This window comes from Trachurus trachurus (genome assembly GCF_905171665.1).
Source record: "Trachurus trachurus genome assembly, chromosome: 6".
Taxonomy (NCBI): Eukaryota; Metazoa; Chordata; class Actinopteri; order Carangiformes; family Carangidae; genus Trachurus; species Trachurus trachurus.
The window spans coordinates 30,668,516-30,690,165 of NC_139897.1; the positions used below are offsets into that span (position 1 = coordinate 30,668,516).

Sequence of the window (21,650 nt, forward strand, 5' to 3'; positions counted from 1 at the left end):
GATGGTTTTTGTGCTGCAGGAAATGCACATTACATATAAAACTGATTCAAATTGTTTCATTTGATTCAGTGAAACCACAAAGAAAAATAAATCACATGTAATTCATTATATTCAGCGTCTCTACAACATTATGTTTGTTTCCAGTTGTGTTTCTTGTTGTGTCTGTTTACCTGTGACCAGCTCACAAACAGCCTGTAAAGTTGAACATGAACAGTGAATTTGTTTAAAATGTGTTTTTCTCCTCAGTGACGCTGGCGGCTCAGAGACTTTTAGCTTGGTGATATTAGGCCTCGTCCTTCATCAGCAGCTGAGTAAAAGTCACCGTGGTTTTTGTCCTGTAATAATCAACACTTCCATCTTTAAAGGAAGAGGAAGAAGTTTACAAGAATCATTGAGAAGAGTTTAAAAAATCTACTGATTTAATCCATGAATGTGAAAACGTGAGTGAGAGACAGAGACAGACATGTAGAGACTGAACTGTCTGTTCAACAGTGAGAAGGTTTCTGTGACAGGAGGAGACTCTGATTCACTTACACCTTTTTAGTCAGGCTTTTAACTAGATCTTAAATTCTTCTTATGGTTCTATCTTATTTTTCTGCTTCTATCTTGCTTTTAAAGATGTTATTAACCTTAAATAATTTTACTTGTTTTACTTATTTTATTTATTATCTTACATATTTTTATCTTTTTAAACTGTTTATTCTATTAACTAATTTTTTCAATGTTTTTATCCTATCTTATGTTTTTAGTTTTTAGCTTTAACTCCAGTGTTTCCTCAGGGGGGTCTTCCACGCTGGGAGCTGTGTCTGGGCTGCTGCTGGGGGCGCTGTCCCTGGGTCCCTTCGGCTCCGCTGGCTGTGGTCTGTCGGGGTCGGGGGGCCTGGGCGCTGGTGCCCCCTGTGGCACAGCCTGCCACTCCTCCCAGTGTGGACGGCCCCAAAGATAGCGCTTCCTCAATCCTCAGTGTCATGCCATGTCTCCCTAGTGTCAGTAGTGAGAGAGAGTGTGTATGTGTGTGTGTGTGTGTGTGTGTGTGTGTGTGTGTGTGTGTGTGTGTGTGTGTGTGTGTGTGTGTGTGTGTGTGTGTGTGTGTGTGCAGTATGGGGTGTGGGAGGGAGGGGTTTTTACTTGTAATTTGTTTTTCTGTTTCTATTTTTCTGTGTGTAAAGCACTTTGTGTTGCATTCCCATGTATGAAAGGTGCTCTATAAATAAAGATTGATTTGATTTGATTTGATTTGATTTGAACACAGAGACACTGAGGAACCAGACCAGAGTCTAAACCCAGGATACAGAGGTTGAGTGAAGGTGGTGTTGAAGGTGTAGAGGTGGATCAGTGAGTCAGAGGAGACTCTGTAGAAGGACAGAGAGCCAGCAGGACAGTCCACATACACTGCTACTCTGTTAGAGACAGAGGAGGAGGAGGAGGAGGAGGAGGAGGAGGAGGAGGAGGTGATGTCTGTCCGTCTGTTATTGTGAATGACGTAGTAACGACCATCAGAGCACTCCAGACTCCAGGACTGATCGTTCCATCCAAACCCACAGTCTCCACTGTATCCTTTCCTGCTGATTCCTCTGTAACTCACTGATATATAAACTCCTCCGCTCCACTCGACCTCCCAGTAGCAGCGACCAGTCAGACCAGTTGAACACAGCAGCTGAGGGCAGTAGTAGTGGTCAAATCTGTCTGGATGATCAGGATATGACTGATGCTCCTTCACCCATGTCGCCTTCCTGTTGTTGTCAGACAGTTTGATCTTTGTGTTCACTGTGTTTGTGTCGATTGTGAGTCGACAGGAATCTGATGGAGAGAACAAGACACAGCTGCAGTTATTGATCATGTGATCAGTTATTGACAGTTTGATGAAGACTCATGACGTCAGTGATGTGACAGTGTGAAGATGGTTGAATGTGCTGCTCAAAGTAAAAACACACTTACACTTCCCCGGACCGAACTGGGCTCCAGCAGGCTCCACCCTGAAAGGAGGAGGGGGGTCAGAGCAGCACGTTCTCTGTCAGCATGCGCACATGGACATTACATGGCTCTCACACACACACTGTTTTATCACTGTGTTCACATGGAGGCTGGTATGTATGGATGAACACTGAGCACAGAGAAGAAGGAGCTGGAGTCTTTATCTAGTGATGATACAGAGCAGGAGGAGACGAGGAGGAAACACTTCATCATGTGTTTTCTCCATGTGATGTCACTTCAGTGTCAGACACACACTTTCACTCTCTGACTCTCAAGCTGCAAAACACACGTCACAGCAAATAAGATGAAGACACAACAGGTGGAGCTCACCAGCCCAGATATCCCACAATATACCAAGAAAGGCACAGGAGAAGACACGTTTGTTAGAGCTCAGTGAAAAAGTCCAAAAGACTTTGTCCCATCGTCACGAGGTGAGTGAGGATCGGATGGTGGCTCAGGTTTAGTGATGAGGAACTGTCACTGTCAGCAGCTGCTCCAAACAGACACGTTACAAACTTTATTTTGAAGGGACAAATTAGATGTTGATTTCGTTAACAGTGACTTTGCACCCAAACAGGGGCGGGGTTAGGGGATGGCTACTTGGGCTCAAGCCCCGGATGTTTTTGCCAAAGCCCTGAATGTTTTACAGTAGGGGCAAAAAAAATCTCAACGCAGTTTATGTCAGTCTCCCTCAAGCTGACCGCACCAGTCTGAAGTGTCGCCTCATGGACGTCGGAACTGTTTATTGAGAGGGTCGGGGGAGAGACGCACACTTAGCAGTGATTATGTGATTTGAAGTTACTTTATAATAGCATACCGCATTTCATCAAATCATGGCCGGTATTCAATCATTACACAAAAAAAAAACGGCCGGCCCTAAATACAAGCCGGGTCAAAAAAACAAACAACCAACCAAAAAAACTCATGTGTGGACTGTCTGTGAAGACTGACGGGAGTGAAGCTGCCTCGTCCTCTGCTTCAGAGAGGGACAGCTTTCCACTGTCGGATCTGAGTCTCTGTGTCCGGAGCCCGCTCGGGACCGAGCATGGATGTATTATAATAGATTCATGGACCGAAGACGGACCGCAGCGCACGCTGTAAAAATGCGACTTGAATGGGATTGAAGCGATACAGTGTAACGGAGACAGAGACCCAGGTCCGACAGCGCAGCGAGGAGAAAAGCACATGAAGAAGATGAAGATGAGCTAATGAACGATGAGCTTGGTCGCTATGTGTAAAAATAAAAGGAGGGATTTAGAAATAAAGGCTTCCCTCAGATAAAATTTTCCTGCCTCCCATAGGCCGTCGGCGTCGGCCGTAGCCTACGTCACACTGAGCTGTCAGATGCAGCCTGACTCCACTATGCCAGGTGCCAGGCTGCTGTATGGAGCCAGGCAGGCTGCATATCACATGCAGCCTGGCGGCTGGTGGTCAAATTAGTTGGGTGGGCTAATAAATAAATTATACCCATAAATGGTTAACACAGCTAAAAGTTAGGGTTATCCCATCTCACAAAAGTATAGCAACTAACTAGGCCTACATACTGCATTAAGTAGAAGGGTCTAGTCCAAAAAAAAAAAAACTTCACCTGGTTATCTCACACATACACACACAGTCTCTCTCTCTCTCTCTCTCTCGCACGCATGCACGCACACACACACACACACACACACACACACACACACACACACACACACACACACACACACACACACACACACACACACCTACACACACACACGCGTACACACACACACCCGACGATATTGCTCAATTAAAAAAAAAGAAAAGAAAAGACGATGCAGCTCACATCGACGGCCTTTCTGGTCTGTTATCGCCATGTCATTTAAGTCTGGTGCTCCCAGTGAGTTTAGAAACTAGATTCTCCACTTCGTTCATGTTAGCAAAGACAGTTTAGAGCAGTATGCTAATGCTACCTGTGATGCTAGCGCCTAGCGCCGCTGTTTCTGTCTTCTCCCTCCCACAACAACACAACTTTTCCTCCGGTTCCTGTCATTGGTCTGAAAACAGCGGTGTTGGGCTAAATGAAATTAGCCCCAATGACAAGTGAACCAAGGGGGCGGGACATGACGCCTGTCAATCATTGACCCTGCGTCAGCCCGCTGCTGATTGGTCAGAACCGCTCGGCCTGTGGGCTGAATGAAGTTAGCCCCAACAGTCGGTCAATGGCGAGGGCGGGACATGGCACCTGTCAATCATCCACAGTCAGAAAATGAATGAGAGCAGACTGGGTGAGCTGGGGCTGATTAAAATTAGCCCATTTAGAGATATCCTGTGTTTTTCTCGAAACTATTTAAAGCAGATATCAGTGGAATGTTTTTGTTAATATAAGTCCTAAATAGTCCTATTTTCCGTCAGCAATCACTTACATGAAGTATTTCAGCCTAAACACGAGTCTCTCCGTCACTCTGCTCTGCTGTAACCCGAGGAGAAAATTTTCCTTGTGGGATACAAGTGTTATCCAATGAGGAGAGAGAACGGCATGAAGGGCTGTGTGTGCAGCCAAGGGATGCGCGTGAATGTGGTGACGTAGCACGAGGACCAATTGATGCCTGACAAGGGCGGGGGCTGCTAACTCATGGTGCGTTCAAAGAAACTCGTACTTTGTGTTTTTCCTTCCTGTGAAGTCATACCAGTTCGATCTGGTACGAGTTCACGGGTCGGAAGTTACGAGTGGCCGTTATAGGGAACTTTCACAGACAACAGGATGGTAAAAACACGAGCTACGGGTTACCTGGAACGCTACCAAGTCGTAGTTGTGACTTGAAGCTGTAACTTACGGTTTCAAAAGCCTGCCTTGAACGCAGCATTAGCCGAAACGGCCGTGAAGCTGATATCTGCTTTAATATTGTTGCCAGTTTCGATTTGACTAAGACTTAGAACAATCTTTTGTATGTTATTTAGAGAATATAATATAGGCTATATATAATATTTTTTCCTCATCTTTTGTTGTGTAATGCTGGGAGGGCTTAGCCCCACTAGCCCATTGATACCAGCCGTCACTGCATAGATCTAGCATTATATGAGATACACTACTCACAAAAAGTTAGGAATGTTTGGCTTTTGGGTTAAATTTCAGAATGCACCTAAAATGCACTATAACCTTTACAGGTGAACTTAATTTAACCTTCTCTAAACTTTTGAATGCACATGTCCAATTGTTCAATGTTTCAGTCCTTATTGAATAGCATGCTGTTCTCTAACAAGGTGATTAACTACAGTACAAAAATCACAAGCACCGTCTGATTTAGTGGTTCAGTTGTCATTGAACCACTAAATGTTCTTCTCTCTCCCTCTCCTCTCCACCATGTTCACATGGTGACATCATGAGACCAAGAAAACACAAAGTTATTGAGACATTGAGATTTTTGTTGGGCTATAACCACCACTGTTGTTAGCTTTTGTTTGAGATAAAGAAATAACCATTGCATCCTTCTACTTAAAAGGCCTCATGATAGAATATCACTGTAGCATGACCTTTTTTATATGGATATTCTTATCAAATATCCCTAACTCTTTGTGAGTTGTGTAAATGTAAGTCAGACAAATTTAGTTTAAATTCAGATTCTTTCCTTTTTTTAAAAAGCGTAATGCTGTAGGTCATGTTTTATATTTTATTTTTTTTATGATGTAACTCCTGTTTGTGGACCCTTCAGGACAATGCTTTTGTCTACCTAACGTTGATATGTTGAAATTTCCAGTAGGCCTATCACAGTCAAAGACAAAAAGAAAAGGCAGATCTTTGTCTTTCCTTCCTCTGGGCTAGGCCTCGGATCTCCCATGAACCTAGATCCGCCCCTGCACCCAAACATATTAAGCATATATCGGATGCTGTCTCATCCGGTAGGCTACAATCCGCTGCCGCGCTTCAGTTCGGTGTCTGTTCTATTTTTCACGCGAGCCGCGAGCGCCGTATGTCAAGCTGGATAGAACAGCTCGTAACAGACAGGAAGTCGGGCACAGAAAAGGTGAGAGAATCCGGTCAATTTTCAAAATAAAATGATGATTACCGGTAATGAAGTTGTTGCTTGTCCATCTATAAATATTTGTCAGTTGCGTCTGCACACGAGACACACACACACATCTGTACGTACAAAGCTAGAGACAGACCTGTGTGTGTGTCGAAAACTGAGTACAGACGAGTGGAGTCGATGTTTTACCGGCGCGGAGAGAGCATGAAGCACGCTCCCTTTACTACCTGCCTCCTTGTGGTGGGGACAAAATTGTTCTTGACAAAAAGTGGTGGGGACATGTCCCCAGCGTCCCCAGCGTAAATGACGCCTATGGCCACAGCAGCAGTGAGTGGATGAAGGAGCTCTAATAGAAACCATCTGATCACAGTGACAGGACGGATCAGGATCTCATGATCAATGACTCTGTTCTTCTCTGCTCTTCACACAGATCAGCTGCAACACACTGACTCACTGAGATCAGTCACATCATGTGGAACAAAGCAGCCGTCCTCAGGACCAGTCCTGAGCTCCATCAAACCTGTCCACACATTTTTACTGGACTTGAAGTCAGAGTCCAGAGGAAGCAGAGAAACTGTAGAGCAGAGAGAAGCAGGCTCAGCTCAGAGCACATGGACTCAGACAGGAAGTGAAGCTCCAGCTGCTGGAGACTTTCATTAAGGAGCCACTGGAGACTTTCATTAAGGAGCCACTTTGTGGCTTCATCTGATCTGGAGTCAGACGTGTTTGAGCAGCACACACACAGTCTGAAACAGCTGTTTGATCACACACACATTCAGCCACAAACACTGATTATTACACTGTTCACTACACTCACTCTCTTCTGATTGACAGCTCCAGGCCTCTGGACAGTGATGACATCTGGATGTCACACTTGTGATTTACTGTCTCCTCAACACAACAACAGATCTCATCAGGACAAGATCAGGATCTCAGAGACCAGACATGAAGGCATCTGATCGGTTTTTCCTTTTCCGAGCGAAAAGCATGGATTGGTCAGAGTTTTGTCTATCCTGCAGCTGCCACAGAGGTCTGATTGTTTTTGTTCCTTTTTCTGAATAGATAATGTATTGACTACTCTCAGGATGGAAGGACCATTTCACCCAGTATAACAAAAAGTGTTTCTGAACATGATTACCAACCATAACTTTAAACCAGCTGCAGCTGAAATGTTTCCTCATCAACTCTGAAATAAAGTCTGATCAAAACATCTGGAGAGACTCAGAGCACAGCTGCCAACATCTGGTTTCATCATTGAGATCTCTTCTACTGAATATGACACAGTGAGTCATGATGAGACACTAAAGTCATGAGGAGAAACTCCTGATCCCAGTAGTTCATCACTGTGACTGATGGAAGCTGCACAGCTCATGTTTGAAACACTCAGAGATTTTGGCTTCAGTATAAACTGTGTTGGGACGAGTCAGACTGAGACAGAGAATGTCAGTGGAGTGGGCGGAGCTTCACTGTGGCCTACACCACCTCTGTATATAGTCTCAGTGATCAGATCTGATGTTATCAATGCATCAATCACCTGAGACAGATGTTAATACCAGGTGTGAACGGGGCCATAGAAAATGTTCCAGCTCCTCCTCCTCTATCAGACAGTGTGTGTGGCTGCAGCAGCCTCTCTCCATACCTGAGAGAGTCCAGTCTCCAGTCTGGATCCTCCAGTCCAGCAGACAGCAGCTTCACTCCTGAGGCTCCTGGATGATTGGAGCTCAGGTCGAGCTCTCTCAGATGGGAGGGGTTGGAGCTCAGAGCTGAGGCTAGAGAAGCACAGCCTTCCTCTGTGACCAGACATCCTGACAGACTGAACACACACAACAACACACAGGAAACCACTGTCAACACCTGGAGGGGTGTTCAAAAGTCATCAGATTAACAGCTTGATGGATCCTCACCTGAGAGTCTCCAGTCTACAGTGTGGACTCTCCAGTCCACCAGACAGCAGCTTCACTCCTGAGTCATGCAGGTCGTTGTTACTCAGGTCCAGCTCTCTCAGATGGGAGGGGTTGGAGCTCAGAGCTGAGGCCAGAGAAGCACAGCCTTCCTTTGTGACCAGACATCCTGACAGACTGAACACACACAACAACACACAGGAAACCTCTGTCAACACCTGGAGGTGTGTTCAAATGTCATCAGATAAACAGCTTGATGGATCCTCACCTGAGAGTCTCCAGTCTACAGTGTGGACTCTCCAGTCCACCAGACAGCAACTTCACTCCTGAGTCCTGCAGGTCGTTGTTACTCTGGTCCAGCCCTCTCAGATGGGAGGGGTTGGAGCTCAGAGCTGAGGCCAGAGAAGCACAGCCTTCCTTTGTGACCAGACATCCTGACAGACTGAACACACACAACAACACACAGGAAACCTCTGTCAACACCTGGAGGTGTGTTCAAATGTCATCAGATAAACAGCTTGATGGATCCTCACCTGAGAGTCTCCAGTCTACAGTGTGGACTCTCCAGTCCACCAGACAGCAGCTTCACTCCTGAGTCCTGCAGGTCGTTGTTACTCAGGTCCAGGTGTCTCAGACTAGAGGACTGGGAGCTGAGGACTGAGGACAGAGCTTCACAGCTTCTCTCTGAGAGGTTACAGCTGCTCAGTCTGAAGAGATGAACATGAGGAATCAAAGAAGAAAGGGATTTATTTTCTGTCCTGTTGAAAAGACAGAAGTGTTTTATATAATGATGAATAAATCCAACTATCTCTACACTTACAGAGCTTTGTTAGAGGCTTTGACCACTGGCAGCAGCCTCAGAAGAGCCTTCTCTGAAGCAGAGTATTTCCTCAGATCAAACTCGTCCAGATCTTCTTCTGATGACAGTAAGATGAAGCCCAGAGCCGACCATTGAGCGGGAGACAGTTTATCTGTGGAGAGACGTCCTGATCTCAGGGACTGTTGGATCTCCTCCACTAGAGAACGATCATTCAGTTCATTCAGACAGTGGAACAGGTTGATGCTTTTCTCTGCAGAGGGAGTCTCTTCAATCTTCTTCTTGATGTACTGAACTGTTTTCTGATTGGACCGTGAGTCACTTCCAGTCTGAGTCATCAGACCTTGTAGGAGAGTCTGATTGGTCTTCAGTGAAAGACCCAGGAGGAAGCGGAGGAACAAGTCCAGGTGTCCATTTGGACTCTGTAAGGCCTCGTCCACAGTGCTCTGGTAGAAAGGTGTAGATGTGTCTCTAAACCACCGAGATGTTGTTTGTTGTTGTGATATCAGGTTGAGTCCAGAGTTGATGAAGGTCAGATGGACATGAAGAGCAGCCAGAAACTCCTGAACACTCAGATGGACGAAGCAGAACACCTTGTCCTGGTACAGGCCTCTCTCCTCTTTAAAGATCTGTGTGAACACTCCTGAGTACACTGAGGCTGCTCTGATATCGATGCCACACTCTGTCAGGTCTGATTCATAGAAGATCAGGTTTCCTTTCTGCAGCTGCTCAAAAGCCAGTTTTCCCAGAGACTCAATCATCTCCCTGCTCTCTGGACTCCAGTGTGGATCTGTCTCAGCTCCTCCATCATACTTGACCTTCTTCAGTTTTAGATAAACCACCAGGAAGTGGATGTACATCTCAGTCAGGGTCTTGGGCAGCTCTCCTCCCTCTCTGGTCTTCAACAGCTCCTCCAGAACTGTAGCAGTGATCCAGCAGAAGACTGGGATGTGGCACATGATGTGGAGGCTTCGTGATTTCTTGATGTGGGAGATGATCTCTCCGGCCTGCTCCTCAGCTCTGAACCTCTTCCTGAAGTACTCCTCCTTCTGTGGGTCAGTGAACCCTCTGACCTCTGTCACCATGTCAACACACTCTGGAGGGATCTGATTGGCTGCTGCAGGTCGTGTGGTTATCCAGAGGCGAGCAGAGGGAAGCAGTTTCCCCCTGATGAGGTTGGTCAGCAGCACGTCCACTGAGGTGGACTCTGTCACATCAGTCAGGATCTCAGTGTCGTGGAAGTCCAGAGGAAGTCGACACTCGTCCAGACCGTCAAAGATGAAGACGACCTGGAACTGATCAAAGCTGCAGATTCCTGCTTCTTTGGTTTCAGAGAAGAAGTGATGAACAAGTTCCACCAAGCTGAACTTTTTCTCTTTCAGCACATTCAGCTCTCTAAAGGTGAAGGGAAATGTGAAGTGTATGTCCTGGTTGTCTTTGTCTTCAGCCCAGTCCAGAGTGAACTTCTGTGTTAAGACTGTTTTCCCAATGCCAGCCACTCCCTTTGTCATCACTGTTCTGATTGGTCGGTCTCTTCCAGGTGGGGCTTTAAAGATGTCTTCTTGTCTGATGGTTGTTTCTGGTCTGTCTGGTTTCCTTGAAGCTGTTTCAATCTGTCTGACCTCATGTTCAGCATTGACCTCTCCAGCCCCTCCCTCAGTGATGTAGAGCTCTGTGTAGATCTGGTTCAGAAGGGTTTGGTTTCCTGCTTTAGAGATCCCCTCAAACACACACTGGAATTTCTTCTTCAGGGCAGATTTGAGTTTACGTCGACAAACTGGAGCAAAATGTTCTGAATGAAAACACAAGAAATCAGACCAATAAGAAAATATAACATGATAATTCCTCTAAATAACGACTATATGAACATGTTTCCCTCCATATGTTGATATCAGTGAACGTCTCATTTCTCCATCATGTTGAATCTTTACAGAAATCCTCTTACTGCTCTGCAGACGCTCAGCCAGCTCCTCCTGCTTCCTGCTCCTCAGGAGCTTCACTGTGATCTTCACTAACGCCTCTCTGATGCTCCTCTGCTCTTCATCCTCACCATCCACCACCTCCTCATCCTCCCTCTGACTCCCTGAGCATTCTGGGTAATCTGGACTCAGAAGCTTGTGGATCTTCTTCAGCTCGTTCTTCACAAAAGTGACCATGTTCTCCTCCAGCAGCTGGAACAGAAACTCTATGAGTGACAGCATCAAACTAAAACCTGACAGACTGACAATCCACTGGTGTCAAAGTGCAGCATGGAGATGATTGTGAACACAACAGATGTAACAGCAGCTGTTGGACATGTACCCACCATAAACATGGAGTCCAGGTGTGTTTGATGCTGCTGGGCAGACTGACCACTGGGAACCTCTGAGCTCTCCTGGTCCACTCTGTGGAGGAATCAGTGTGAAGTGAACATCAGTACAGAGAGATAATACAAGATGGACTTTATATGTCCCCTGAGGACGTTCACAACAGACAGAGACACTTTGATTTCAGACCTGGTCCAACAACACGTCATACAAACTGGTTCATTTCTACAATAACCTGAATCTGACTGTCAGTTACAGCTTACATCTGATCAGCTGATCCACGTCCTCCTTTAAAGTTAATGAACCGGTCATTTGACGAGTCGCTCTTTAAAGACAGACAGCTGGGTTCAGGAGAGTCTGGTCTCTGCTGCTGGATCCTGAAACAACAACACAACTGATGTTAAATATTTTAGGTACATGGAACATGAATACAGAACAGTTTTGCAGTTTTATGCAACCTGGCTATATATTTGTCAGATTTCTACAGACCCTGGATGGCGATAACAGTATGAGTTTTGCGGCAGATGTGTTATTTGCATTTCAGTGCCCCAATCACTCACACTATATGGCTATAAGCAACTCTTGAATGGACCTAAATATTGTCCAAAGTGACACCAAAGTTACATGGGTGAGTAAACAACCTTATTTTATGCCAGAAATAAGGTCCAGGTTGTAAAAAAAATGGCACTTGACCTTTAACATGGCAGGGACTCTTTACTGCAGCTGGACAATGTGTGTCTGAGTTATAACTCTGATTTTATGGACAATCATTGAAATTTGACTCCACAGGAAGAAGGGTTTGTCTTACATCTGATCAGCTGATCCACGTCCTCCTTTGAAGTCAATGAACTGTCCAGGTGACCTGAAACAACACAAATGTGCATGTTGGAGAAAAACTGATGAAAAATATATTAAATCTTTTTATAAACACAACTGACTTTCAGAGAGAAAAGTCTGACAGTTTTAATTCTGACCTTCGACCTCTGGTCTGGCCCTGATGTCCCCCACACAGAGTGGTTTTAGAGGGAGGGGCTCCCTCCTCTCTGTCCTCACACTGATCCATGCTGCTGAGGTCACATCCACATCAGCTCACACACACTTTGTAGCTTCACCTGCAGAGGAAACACACATCATTCATGTGCACAGCAGCTCACATGTCCATCATGTCTCCAGCTGCTCCTCCACTGATTGGCTCTTCTTCTCTGCTTCATATCAGTGTCAGCTGAATGCAGTCACACAGCAGTGAGGAAGAGGAAGCTGCCATCAGCTGCTGTACTTCTACTATCAGTCCACTAGATGGCGTCATGAAGCTGCAGATCTGAGTGGAGAGACTGGTGTTTTTACTGCAGTTCATTTCTCCCACTGAACCATAAAGGTTTAAAATATGACACAGTAGAAGAACTGTGACTCATGTTTCTATGTTGTACCAGATGTATAGGCCAGGGTAAGCAGAAATAATGGGCTGCCTCATATAGCCTACTATACAAGGTCACTGCTGTTTTTTGTGCCCTGTTTTTGTCTGAAAGCACGTTTTGGGTAAAATAAAATCCTTTACATTGAATAAAAAAGAGTTCCTATTAAACCATCCACGGGGAAACCACGAAAAAGAGTGAGGGGCTGCAGGTGTTCACACGTTAGGCACCTTAGCTACGTGAAGAACTTTGAATGCAAAGTTTGTCCTGGTGTAGGTAGTAAACTTATAGCTTCATTATCACAACATTCAGTCATTTCACTCACTGGAAATTCAGAGAGAGAAAAAGACTCTTCATCGTCTGCTCCATCAAATGTCAGAAAACCAAAACAAATGATGCCTCCAAGTTTGTGTCAGTCTGAGGCCACGTCTTCAAATGTCTTGTTTTATTATGGCAATAATCAAAGAGACAAAGATATTCAGTTTACAAAAGAAAACAAGGAAATCTTCAGTGTTTGAGGCTGAAAACTGAAGATTTCTGCTTGAAAAATGTTGAACTGTTGCAGCTCTAAAAGGTTATTCAGAACAATATTAATGATTTGTGTCCAATAATCAATAACCCAGAGTGTTTGCTGTGTGTAACCACAGATATGAATAGTTGAATAGCTGGAAAGTGACCAGTAGCTTCACCTGTCAGGTGAGCTGCAGTACAAGCAGGAAGTAGCACAACAAGGAAATACTCAAGGAAACTGTACTGCACTAAATGTACTCAGTTACTGTGAAGAACCTGATGCTGAACATTGATCAACACTGGAAAATCAATAATCAGTAAAGTCTCAGGAAAACCCTGATAACAACATAAGGTGTTCAGTATTGATTTGTAATAGACAGTATGAGTGACTATTGGTTAATGATACGGCTTCATAATCAGGCTTCATTTTTATAGCACTTTTCATGCCTACGATAGCTCAAAGTGCTTTACATGATAAAAACAAGGAACACACATAGGAGACACGCACACTAAATTATACACATTCACACAAGGATTTTAAAATACTGGAAGTTATCGAGAAAACATACAGCCAATATTGATCAGCGATCAAACATTTAAACTGGTCTCCTTACCTTAACAGGTGAACTGCGACCAAAAAACGCTGGTTTAAAAGTGAAAGTAACCTTTGAACAGGCAGTGGGGGGAGAGGAGGAGGTCACATGATCTGAGTGGAGAAACTGGTGTCTTTACCGCTGTTTATTTCTCCCACTGAACCGTAAAGGTTTAAAATATTACACAGTAGAAGAACTGTGAAGTACAGACTCATATTTCTATGTTGCACCAGACAGCGGCATTGTAGGGTAAGCAGCAGTAATGAGCTGCCTCATGTTTTTGTTATGATTACATTGTACAAGGTCACTGCTGTTTTTTGTGCACTGTTTTTGTCTGAAAGCAGGTTGTGGGTGAAATCAAATCCTTTTCGTTGCATAAAAAAAGAAGTTCCTATTAAACCATCCATGGGGAAAACACGAAAAAGAGTGGAGGGACTGCAGGTGTTCACATACGAGGCACCTAAGCTGCTTGAAACACTTTGAATGTGGATTTGAAAGTTTGTCTCGGTGTAGGTAGTAAATGGTTTTGATTATTTATTATTTTATTATTATTATTATTTATTCTTATTTTATGTAGCCTACTTTAACGTGTTTTTTGTTTTTTGTTTTGTTATTCTGGCGTGGTGCGTCTCTTTGAACGCTTTGAAGTCGGAAATCGGAGTTTTCAACCGGGACTTTCTGAATTCCGAGTCGTCTCGAACGCAGCATGAGAACGCGACGTCATTGCGTCACATCCTCGTTCGGGGCTACGTGCCGTGCGTCGCTGTCCCCGCCCACCGCGGGTGATTATTGTGTGTGTGTGTGTGTGGTGTCAGGTAGTGAAACACGGTCTCTCTCTGTTGTTTCGCCCCAGAAACGGCCCCGAAAACCCGGACTAATCACCGGGGAGGAGGCGGGAGGTCGCAGCGGAGCGGGTCTGGGAGGAACCCGGACCGGTTCGGGGCGGATTTGAACCGGTTTGGAGCGGGTTCGGCTCGGAGAGAGAGAGACGGGAAGCAGCAAAGTTTGGTCCGGCGGCGGCGTCGGTTCACGGTGAGACGAGACACACCTACTCTGTCCCCTCGCTTCCTCGCTTCCTTCCCTCGGGACCTCGGCCTCCTCTAGGGGGGAGGAGGGGGTCCACCCGGGTCCAACCGGGCCAGACAGGTCCCGGTTCGACCCCCCCACGAGCTCCGCAGGTAACCGGCAGGTGACCGGTGTTGTGGCCCTACTGGTTTCAAGTTAACTGGTTACGGTGCTGAACAGCTGCAGATGTTTTGCGCTCCCTGAGCAGATTCGTCACAAATTCACAAACATACACAACATATTACCAGCGAGTTTCAAGCCACAATTCACATCTACCGCGGCGAATATGCTGCTGTGAGTGAGCACTAACAGTTACGTACCAGCCACATGGGGAAAAAAAATAAAGTGGAGAAAAAATAATCTTCACATATTTGCGTGGGTCGGGACTCGATCTCGCTTCAGCAAAACCAATTACACCACTAACCACCTGTCTACCTCTGTGAGCCACTCAAGCTCACAGGTGCCAGCCGCTTCACTGCATATCAGTCAATTACGTCACTACAGGTAACGTTTTGACTCGAGCTGATCTGAGACAACTGGTTACCATCGGTTTGCCTTTGAAATACACGGACAATGCCTCGGTGTTTATTGTTCTTTTTCCTCCAGTCTAATCAACATATTCAGCGCTACACTTCTCTCCGCACAACGCTACACACCACAACAAAGCCTGTCGTGTTGAGAAAGTGATGAACTAGCTCGGAGATACTGTCAAAATACGCTCAACAATATGTAAACAAAAGCGAAACACTTGAGCCACTGCATGTGTACATGGGTGAAAAACGTACAACTTGCATTTAATCACATTACTGTATTGCGAATGTTTTGTGTACTTACATTTCTTTACACTTCTCTACAGATCTTATTAAACGCAAAGCGTATTTATTGGCGTGCATTAAAAGAAATGTCCATTTAAAGTCGCCGTGGTTCGAGGAAGAGGTGAGGTTACCTCTACCTGTTTCTGGCTCGTGAATAAGATGCGTTCAAGGGAACAGGGCAGCGTCGGACGTGAGTCGATTGTTTGAAATGTGTTTATAGAATGGTCTGATGCTTTAGATTTCGTGTGTCAACATATTTTATCATTGCCCTTTGTAAAAACTGACTAACTAAACAGTTTTGGGTCCATGGCGATCTAAATGGCAAGAAAATTATCAATCTCTATTTGAACATTAGTCCAGAATGCTTTTCTGTCATAGATGTCAGTTTTTTCTGTGAATGTCAAACTAGTTTTAATTAAAATGTATACCTTTACAAAGGGCAATGATAAAATATGTCGGCACACGAAATCTAAAGCATCAGACCATTCTATAAATCATTTCCAAACAAGCGACTCACGTCCGACGCTGCCCTGGTCCCTTGAACGCATCTTATTCACGAGCCAGAAACAGGTAGAGGTAACCTCACCTCTTCCTCGAACCACGGCGACTTTAAATGGACATTTCTTTTAATGCACGCCAATAAATACGCTTTGCGTTTAATAAGATCTGTAGAGAAGTGTAAAGAAATGTAAGTACACAAAACATTCGCAATACAGTAATGTGATTAAATGCAAGTCGTACGTTTTTCACCCATGTACACATGCAGTGGCTCAAGTGTTTCGCTTTTGTTTACATATTGTTGAGCGTATTTTGACAGTATCTCCGAGCTAGTTCATCACTTTCTCAACACGACAGGCTTTGTTGTGGTGTGTAGCGTTGTGCGGAGAGAAGTGTAGCGCTGAATATGTTGATTAGACTGGAGGAAAAAGAACAATAAACACCGAGGCATTGTCCGTGTATTTCAAAGGCAAACCGATGGTAACCAGTTGTCTCAGATCAGCTCGAGTCAAAACGTTACCTGTAGTGACGTAATTGACTGATATGCAGTGAAGCGGCTGGCACCTGTGAGCTTGAGTGGCTCACAGAGGTAGACAGGTGGTTAGTGGTGTAATTGGTTTTGCTGAAGCGAGATCGAGTCCCGACCCACGCAAATATGTGAAGATTATTTTTTCTCCACTTTATTTTTTTTCCCCATGTGGCTGGTACGTAACTGTTAGTGCTCACTCACAGCAGCATATTCGCCGCGGTAGATGTGAATTGTGGCTTGAAACTCGCTGGTAATATGTTGTGTATGTTTATGAATTTGTGACGAATCTGCTCAGGGAGCGCAAAACATCTGCAGCTGTTCAGCACCGTAACCAGTTAACTTGAAACCAGTAGGGCCACAACACCGGTCCAGGTGGCAGCGGCTCTACAGGCCTGAGATCAGCTGCAGCACACTGAAGGAAGTGTTGTTGTTTATTAATTAGCTCCATGATGACGTGGCTACATTCATTATTATTATTATTATTATTATTATTATTATTATTATTATTATTATTATTATTGTTGTTGTTGTTGTTATTATTATCCCGGGCAGCAGCCCTGTAGCTCCACCTGTCCACAGTCCTCCAGGTGATTGACAGGTTTAATTTAATTTAAAGCAGAAGTAAGCGGAATATTTGTGTTAATATAATCAGTCTTAAAGGGACAACGAGGAGTTTCTATTTGGTTATAAAAAAGTCTCACGTTAATGTGGATGAATCTACGCTACCCACACTTGTTAATGGGCCCATTTTCGATAAATAATATATCGTTTTGTCTCTATCATTATTTTGTTATTATTAGTTGTGGCAGAAATGCTGATCGAGCCGACCAGCGTTTCTTTACTTTCGGTTTCGTGGCGAGTCATGAGAATAACGCCGCCGAATCTCCGTTTATGGTCGGAACTACGACGGTATGTGATCGTCTTCCAACCTCTGACTTTAATTCTTGATGAATGAAAACATGAGTCTGTCTTACGCCGGTCAAAGAATTTCACGGTGCGCGGAGGCTCATAAATGTAGTGTGAAAACACTTCGCTTTTCCAAAACTCCTCGTTGTCCCTTTAAATAGTTATATCTTCCGACGGCAATCACTTACATAGAGTGTTTGGTCCGAAACACGGGTCTGTCAGTCACTCTGCTCTGCTGTAAGCTGAGGAGAAAACGTCTTGTATACTTCCTTGTATCCTACAAGTTTTATCCAATGAGGAGAGAGAACGGCATGAAGGGGCGGTCCTCTCTGTGTGTGCAGCCAAGGGATGCGCGTGAATGTGGTGACGTAGGGACGAGGACCAATAGATCCATGACGAGGGCGGGGGCTGCTAACTCCATCGGCTGACAAGAAGTTAGCCAAAACCACCGGATCGCTTACTTCTGCTTTAATTTAATTTAATTCAGTTTATTTGATAGGGACAATGCAGCTTAACATAGTGACACTTCCACTCATTACAAACAAGTCAATGTGACTGATGTTCTGCATACAGAGATTATAGCTAAAGCTAGTTTCCAACTCCGGTCCCTAGTTAGGCTTTTAGTAGAAAAAAAAAAAAATGAAGGTAAGAAGAAAGACATCAAAGTTACAACATTATAAATTGTAGCCTACAATACTTCTAAAATCATACCAAGTCATGACACGTTAAAAATGCATACAATTCTGATTTTGTTTCATCCAGATTTTAACCTTTGTATTAAAAGTTCTAATGTCTCGGGTTAGTTTTATTTCGGTCGGTAGAGAATTCCTCTTATGTCTTAATGTCGGTCCGACACCGACCTCATCATGGTGACGTCAGGACTCTACAGGTGCAGGTGCTGATGACTTTATACTCACTCAGTCACTCAGTCACTCAGTCAGTCTGCCACCTGCCACCTGTCACCTGGTAGTCATGGTAACAGTCACCTGTCTCACCTGTGCAGGTAAAGAATAACAATAACCATTAGAGGCGGTCGGACCAGTCTGTCGTCACACTCATAATAACAATACAACAATGTAAAAAAAGACACATAGAACATCATCATCAGCTCATACACTTCAAGTATTGATTACCGGTAGATATAAATCAGACGTACTGAGGTGATTATTTAATTTTTCATTATGAATATTTTTTTTTAAATAAGATGAGACTGTAAATTATTCACTCACTAACTTTAATAAAACATAGACAGATCTCTGTCTGTACCTGCTGAACGACTGGAGTTCAGTCTGCTCCTAAAAATACCATTTAACAGCTTTAATGTTGTTATTATTTAGGTCCCTGAAAAGCTGTGTATAAAATAAATGAATTATTTATTAATGTTGATATTATATTATGTCCACAATATCTGCTCCTATACGTCATATTGATTTCCTATCTTAACCCTCAGAACCAAGTGTTAAGGGCTGTTTTGTGACTTAGTAATGGGACACCCCTTAAATGCAGATACATATTCAGACTGTGGACTATCTGTCAGTTATTACTTTGGGTATTAGTTTTTTGTTAGTTAGTTGAGTTAGTTATAAATTGATATTCAAACAAATAATCTGTATGAATACCACAAACCACGGACATATTCAGCTGAAAGTCACTGCATACCACGGCTTATTGAAAGGTAAACACCAGCTGTAACTATCTTTAGATAACTCTGCGGCTACGGGAGATGACATCAGCCCTGTCATAGGCTGTATCTTGATTAAACAACTTAACAACTACATTACCACTGAGAAAAATGACCATTTTGTAACTAAGCCACAGCAACACGGCTTCTCCGCACCAGTTGGCTACTGACAAAAGATTGTAACATAAAAGATAGGCTAAATGTTATGCAACAATGAGGTAAATCATCCATAAAATGGGCCTAAACTAAAATGATACAATGGTTTTCGTGATATTTATATCTATATAACAAAGAAAATACTGCATTCTGGGTAGCCCTTGGTCCCAAGGGTGTCGGTCGGAGAATCTCAGTATTGAGGCGATTCAGCCCTTAAACTGGAGAGCGCATTTTTGAGATTGCAGGTTAAGATAGGAAGTGGAATTCGCTCAAGCTCTGACTTGTAAAGTGACCCTGGCTGTTTTTAAAGGCATCTATAAATATCATTATTATGATTAGGGATGTCACGATTATACATTTTGTTGGTACGATTATTGTTGGAGAAATAATCACGGTATTATGATTATCACGATTATTGTACATTAGTTAATTTCACAACACTATGAAAGTGTAAAATCAAATATAGTCAAACTATAGGTTGCATTACTAATTATTTCCACAAAATAATATAGTTAATAATTGTCATCTATACCAAAAAGTTTATTTTAATTTTTTTTATTACAAATGACACGCTAACATATACCAATTCAATGTTACATTAGGAAAATTAATTTAATTTAAACCAGTATCTGTGCATTTACCTTTATTTTGGCGCTTATTTGCCAATATAGTTCCGACATAATCTTTTTTGTAAAGTGACGGTATTTAGGAATCATGACAATTAATTAATTGTGGTGTTTAATACTGCAGTTAATTGTGAAAACAAGTAATCGTGACATCCCTAATTATGATATATATATAATTGAATTATGATTTTTTCCCCTTCTTCTTGCATATTTGCAGAACCAGATAACTACACAGTCACAGTCTTGTTGTTGTTGTGTGGTTGTTTTCCTGACAGACCGTGTTAACGATTAGATACAGAGTCAGTTTCCATGTGAAGCGGTCGGACCAGTCAGACGACTCGGTGACCGACGCTCTGTCTGAACACCTGAACACACCTTCAGCTGTCTCGCTGTCGCCGCTGACGACCGTGGAAACGACCGGTGACATCTCTGAGAGTCGGTCAGAGGTCCAATCCTCTGGACTTTGAGTTTAATTCCCACTCAGGAATGATGATGATGATGATGATGATGATGATGATGATGATGATGATGATGATGATGATGATGATGGTGATGATGATGATGATGATGTTTGTTGAGTCTTGGACCTGAACAAACTTTGACCCTTGATGGTTTGTTGTCCAGGACGTCTCCATAGCAACACAACATTAATGATGCTGACGAGTGTGATTCACATATTGCACTTTGATTTATTATGACTTCAGTCATTGTGCAGCTCCAGATTTGATCGTAAGACACACACACACACACACACACACACACACACACACACACACACACACACACACACACACACACACACACACGTTCACACGTTCACACCTATAATATGTTTAGTCAACACAAAGTGTTTGGACTATGGGAGGAGGAAGGCGGAGATCAAACCTGCGAGGTGACAGCTCACTATCCACTGATCCACTGCACCACCACGCCGCCACTTTCCACATGTACAGTGAAATGTAAAAGTTTGTTAATCCAGACAATTATATCACGTATTGTGCTGATTTTTTATTTTTAACTCTTAGTCAGGATTTTACACAAATATAACACATCATCATGGAGGCAGATTCCAGCATATTGATCCTTGACTAATCAATTAAATGACTAAATAACGATAAATAACAAGGAAAAACAAAAGCTGTATCATCGTCATCTGGTGCAACTCATTATTTGTTAATTAATCTGGAGAAATCTGTTTGTTTATTAATTGTTTTCCTTAAAATATTGAAAAGTGACACTTATTAATAACCTTAATAACCCTAAAACACAGTTTATGATCACATCAGACAAAGACAAGTTAGTTTTTTAATACAAAGAAAGATCCAGCTTTAGTCCAGGTTTAGTCGTCACTCAGATGAAATGTGTTTTTCCTCCCTGAACAAACAGAGACGACACCTGGTCGACTCCTGAACAAACAAAACCCTCCATATTAAACTGCTCAATTATCTCAGGTTGGACTCATGGTTAGTTCAGGTTCAGTTCGATTAAAAGGCCTTCAGAGGGTTTCTGAAAATCTGTCATTGTTTTTTGAGGATTTCAGGAAAATATCTGTTGTTTCATTTGATAAAGCAGCGAATATGTTCAGTATTTAATAATATTGTATTTAATTAATTAATTTGCAAATAATGGTGATCAATTATCCAACCTTTCTGTGAATCAATCCTCCACTAGAACTCACAATAAAGTTCAGTGAGTTTCAAAATAAAAGCCCTGGAGACGTTCAGAGGTTAAAACATGTTGCAGCTGCAGGAATCCTCTGCCGCTGTTTAGTCTCAACATCTGGATTCATTTGAATCTTGGACACTTGTATCTGTTTGAGCTGATTCATTTCAGATTTGATTGATTGATTGATTGATTGATTGATTGATT

The 21,650-nt window shown here is 43.3% G+C and overlaps 2 protein-coding genes across 2 annotated transcripts in view; one reads left to right on the forward strand and one right to left on the reverse strand.

Annotated features, from left to right (window-relative positions):
• Window positions 1–1,204: 1,204 nt before the first annotated feature.
• On the reverse strand, window positions 1,205–20,208 carry LOC310987936 (protein NLRC3-like; the record flags this gene model as incomplete). Its single annotated transcript, XM_083974405.1, has 11 exons — window positions 1,205–1,800; window positions 1,939–1,976; window positions 5,670–5,701; window positions 7,608–7,779; window positions 7,871–8,044; window positions 8,136–8,309; window positions 8,401–8,574; window positions 8,688–10,461; window positions 10,630–10,855; window positions 10,990–11,068; window positions 20,078–20,208. The coding sequence occupies 11 exons, from the start codon at window positions 20,206–20,208 to the stop codon at window positions 1,205–1,207; spliced, it is 3,570 nt and encodes a 1,189-aa protein (XP_083830531.1).
• LOC310987543 (uncharacterized protein) overlaps window positions 14,306–21,650 on the forward strand; it is a 52,851-nt gene continuing 45,506 nt past the window's right edge. Inside the window, 1 exon segment of the mRNA XM_083973851.1 lies at window positions 14,306–14,537. The gene's annotated coding sequence lies outside the window, so the exon portion shown is untranslated.